Source organism: Stegastes partitus, unplaced genomic scaffold (assembly GCF_000690725.1).
Source record: "Stegastes partitus isolate 25-593 unplaced genomic scaffold, Stegastes_partitus-1.0.2 Scaffold491, whole genome shotgun sequence".
NCBI lineage: Eukaryota > Metazoa > Chordata > Actinopteri > Pomacentridae > Stegastes > Stegastes partitus.
Window position 1 is genome coordinate 313291 of NW_007578222.1, and position 4786 is coordinate 318076.

The window sequence follows — 4786 nt, forward strand, 5'->3', positions numbered from 1 at the left end:
GCTTCTCTTGTTTTTTCGTGGCCCTTTATTCTCTGTTTGTGGTGGTTCTGAGCGTCTCTTGCGGTCCGACAATAAACTCTCATCAAAGCAAACGGCGACAGTCTGTCCTCTGGTTCTGTTCCTGTTTTTCTCTTCAGTAAATCACTTCCTGAAGCGTCCCGGTTGTCCTTCAAGCGACTGAACCTGTAAAAAGAGCCTCGAGCGTCAGAACCGCTCACGGACTGGCCAATTGGAAAGCGGCATTCTCTGTTGCCATGGCGATAGGTCAGGCGTTGAACAGCAGGGCAGTTCGGGGGTCAGTTTGTCCTCGTTATGGTGTCAGAAGACCTTCATATGTTGATATGTGGAGCTTTTATTTTGAAATTTACGGTATCATTGATTATGAATCTTTCGAGGCCAGAGAACGGAAAAGTAAACGTGGTTGTGACATCGTTCAGGAGGAGGCGGATGCGTTGCTACGGCGACCACACCCCACGATTCGTTATCTGAGCCGCCGCCATAAAGCGCAACTGTCGGAATAAAGTCTTATCAGCGGTTTAGATACTAAAACCAGACGAACACAGCGGGCGTGTTCCTCGGCAGGAAATGATGCGTTATGACGTCTCTGCAAACACAAGATACGAAGCCGCAGAACGAACGTTGACCCGCGGTTAATTAGAGGCTAAGACGAGGAATGGATTAAATATCTTCAGTTTGTTTGACTAAAACCAACAAAAAAAAGTCATTTCTAGATGAATGGAAGGTTTTTAGACGCTAATTCATCACTTCAGTCATAAAGTTAATGAGTTCATAAACGAACAATGAAATTTATTAATCAGTAAAGAGTGATTCATGATGTAATGTTTGCTTTGAAACGAATCGGTAACTTCAAACAGTCTGAGGACGCAGCAGATCAATAATTAACAGCTGATATTATCACCTGATAGTTGGAGCTCTGCAGTGAGAGTGAAAGTCCTCCAATATTCAGAATGAGACAAACTTCAGCACAAGATGTCACTGAAATGTGTTTATTTATGTTTTCACCTGTAACCAATCAGGGATCAGTAAAGTATTTCTGATTCTGATGTTCCTCAAAGGGCAGCTGAGCACATTTTTAAGTTATTATTTTTTTCTTAGCTCGCCTGATTTTATTACGAATCAAAATTTATTGTCAGTCGGACAAAATCTTCTGAATTCGAGGAGTCTGATGCGATTGTCTTGAACTTTTAACTCGTTAAAAGTTTGTTCGTCCTGAGTTAATAAGCAATTTGGTTCGGAGTTTTGTTTGTTTGTTTCAGCTGTGATGTTGAACTTTTGTCTGCCCCTACTGGCCGTGGGTGGAATTACACAAACACTGTGGTCGACTCGTGTTTATGCGTCACCGTCTTCTTTTTTTTAGACTTTAATGTTTCCTCTCAAGTTTAGTTTTTATTTTCATGTTTCATCAGACAGTTGTTTACGTGGTAATAAACAGTGTTTTGGCCTCCACACAGCAGGGGGCGCTGCAGGGAGACGCTAATGCAACCAGTAGTTCCTGTTTGCTAACTGACTCTATAAAAGTCAGCAAATAATAAAGTTTGATTTGTCAAATGATGTTAAAATTGCTAATGTTCATCAGTTTCAGCTCTTTTATTAGATATTTGATTGATTGATTGATTGATTGATTGATTGACTGATTGATCGATCTCCCCCCAGGTTCCTCCCTCCCCGCCCCCCCTCCCCCAGCTCCATCATGCCCATCCTCAAGAACCTCCCGGTGCGTCTGAAAGGCGGCGGTCCGACCCTCGAGAACGCTCTGATCCTGCGCAGGATGAGCCTGAACATCACCCCCCACCACCACCACCACAACCCCTTCGACAATGACGACGACATCCACGGCAACGGCGGCCACGGCAACCACTGGTCGCCGGGCAGCTCGCTCCTGGACGGCGACGTGCCGCGGGACCGCAACCCGTTCGAGGACGAGGAGGACGAGAACGAGGCCAACGAGGGGAAGAAGGGCGGCAGCGGCGGAGGAGGATCAGTGAAGGGGTCCTTCAAGTTCAAGTCGCCGCTGAAGACCCTCGGGAAGCTGGGGAAGAACCTGAGGGTGTCGGGGCGGAGCAAAGGAGGCGACACGCCCTCCCCACAGGGAACGCCCTCACCTGGGGAGAAGAAGAAGAGAGGGAGGCGGAGCTCCGAGGGGAGTCTGCTCAGGTGAGAGGGGTGACCGGTCGGGTAATGTAGGATCAGACGGACCGCTGAGTCAGAAGTTTTTATTTTAAAGGAAACTGAAACAGGAAACTCATCAACAAATGGACAAAACACTCTGATGGAAGTTTTGTAACCTTAAAACACATTTAAGTTCATGGTGAAGGGGAACGTTGGTACCAGAGGGCTGCTACATGAAGCAAGTTTACCAAATAATCTGGGTTTATTTTCGTCTGACTTACTTTCAAGTTATTTCAGTTCATTGTGAGGCTAAATGTCAGGCTAACTGTAAGGCTAACGTAAGTATCAGACTAACTGTCCAATGAACTGTCAAGCTACCTGTCAAGCTAGCTCAACTATCAGACTGTCAGACTAACTTTCAGGCTAACTGAACCATCAGACTAACTGTCAAGCTAATAACTAAACTTGCTATCAAGGTACTTGTCAGGCTAACTTTGACACAAATGCTCAGGCTAACTGAAAGGCTACCTTAGGTATCAAACAAAGTGTCAGGCTAATCTAACTATCAGACTAACTCTCAAGCTAACTATTCGACCAACTGTTGAGCTGACTGTCATGCTAAGGGTCAGGCTAACTTACCTATCAGAGTAACCGTCATACTAAAAACTAAGCTAACTGTCAGGCTAACTTTGGGGAAAATGATCAGGCTAACTGTAAGACTAACTTAAATATCTAACAAGCTGTCAGGCTAACTCTCAGGCTAACCTAATTCTTGGGCTAACTGTCAAGCTAACTTGCAAGATAAATGATGGGTCTGTCAAAGTAAAAATGGAAAGTAAACAATGTAAGTGATTGAGATGAAATGAGAGGAATGAGGGACGTTTGTAAAGGACAAGAGCGATAAAACGAGACCAGGTTTGTCTGGTGAAGAAAGTCAAGGAGTAAAGAATTAATAGTTTGATGAGACAAAGAGGTCCACAAGGACGTTTCAGGGTAAAAAGCAACGATACGAGCTGTGGAGGTAAAGAGAAATTATGAGAGTTTGTTCAAATGAACCATAAAAATCAGAGTGTTTATAGTTTGAAGGCACCGATGTTCAGAGAAAGGATACAGATAACGTCTAAATCCTTCTTCCTGTCCAGGTTTGCAGGGAAATACCGCGACACCCTCGGCTCCCGTAAGGAGTCGCTCCTGAACGGGGAGCTGAACTGTTCGGAAAGCGAGTGCGACTCGACCAGCCGCCGCCTGTCCTTCATGAAGATGGTGGGCCTGGGGAAGCTGAAGAAGGAGGCCGCAACCGACCACTCGTCGCAGGGCCCCGAGGACAAGCCGGTGCAGGAGGAGGTGGTGGACGCAGTCAAACCCCGAGAGCCGCTGTCAGGTAGAAACGAGGACTTTGTAATTAACTGGGAGCCGACGGGCCCATAATGGGTCCATGTTTCTTGCTTTTTGCTTGATTTGAAGGCTGATTTAAAATAAAAACTGCTCATCAGATGATGAAAGATCTGGATGTCCTCCAGTGTTCTCAGAAAACTTTGCAAAGTGTAAAATGTTTGGTTTTGGTGGCATTGTTGGAAATGTAATTAAGTAGTGTTTAGTTACTGAGGTCATAGTTACAGTTGGCTTCATGATGAAGCACGGCGGTGGCAGCATCATGATGAAGCACGGTGGCGGCAGCATCATGATGTGGGGATACTTTTCGGCCCTCAGTATGTTTTTACTTTAACATGAACGATGAATTCTTGTTATTTTTCGTAAACTATTAACCACAGAAGTGACACTAAATCGACCCGATTCGCTGCTGAAGACCAGTAACGGGGTGAATGCCTTTCATGGGCGCTGGACTCCAGTGTTATGAAACCAGTTTGCTATTTACTTCCGTCGCAATTCCAGAGCGGCGCTTAAAGAGGAGCTAATTTTAGGCGCCTCACTTTCCCAGTGCAACACAATGTGCCAGTGGACGGAAGCTGCACAGGCGTTTGCATTAGCGCTGGGAAACGATGGCATCCTCTCTGAAGTGCTGCCGTTCAACCCTCAGCCGCTCCTCATGTTTAGGAACAAGATGAAAATCACGAATCGCTAAATCTTGCGTTTTCAGCCCCAGATGCAGAGCTGCCCTGGTCCAGATGTTTTCGTTCTCAGTCTAAGTGTTGGTCCGGTTTGTTTGCTTACCAGCCCGCTGATCTTATCAGCGCCTGTCTGACGCTATTTTGGGCTCCGACAATGAACCCTGCAGAGAGCGTCGGGTTAGTGAAGGTGACCTCCACGAGTTGCTCTGAGATGCTGTAATTTCCACAAGGACACTGGAATCTGTTTGGGAAGTGGGTGATATAAGTATCGGGCCGGTCCTGGAAACTTTCTAAGGGCGTCTATTGTTTATCACACCCTGTTTACTCTGCCGTTTGGTAGTGAATGATTGGAGTGTGTTCTCAGTTCCTCCACACCCTTGTTTACATGTTCACACAGTTTGTCTGCTGCATTACTGCCAGAATAGTTCATTTTCTTTATCAATTAATCCGTCACTTATTCAGACGGAAGACAAACGTCCCAAAACGATGTGTCGATGTGACTTTAAACCCCGAAAACGAGACGCAGACAGATTCAGAGACGCTTCGTTTTTCTGGCAGAAAGGAATCAGAACATGTTTGATACAGAA

The 4786-nt window shown here is 45.8% G+C and overlaps 1 protein-coding gene across 1 annotated transcript in view; it reads left to right on the forward strand.

Annotated features, from left to right (window-relative positions):
• The first annotated feature begins 1711 nt into the window (after window positions 1–1711).
• exoc3l2b (exocyst complex component 3-like 2b) overlaps window positions 1712–4786 on the forward strand; it is a 30852-nt gene continuing 27777 nt past the window's right edge. Inside the window, exons 1-2 of the mRNA XM_008287232.1 lie at window positions 1712–2175; window positions 3273–3511. Of these exons, the coding sequence (XP_008285454.1) occupies window positions 1712–2175; window positions 3273–3511 (703 nt within the window). The remainder of the gene's footprint in view (window positions 2176–3272; window positions 3512–4786) is intronic.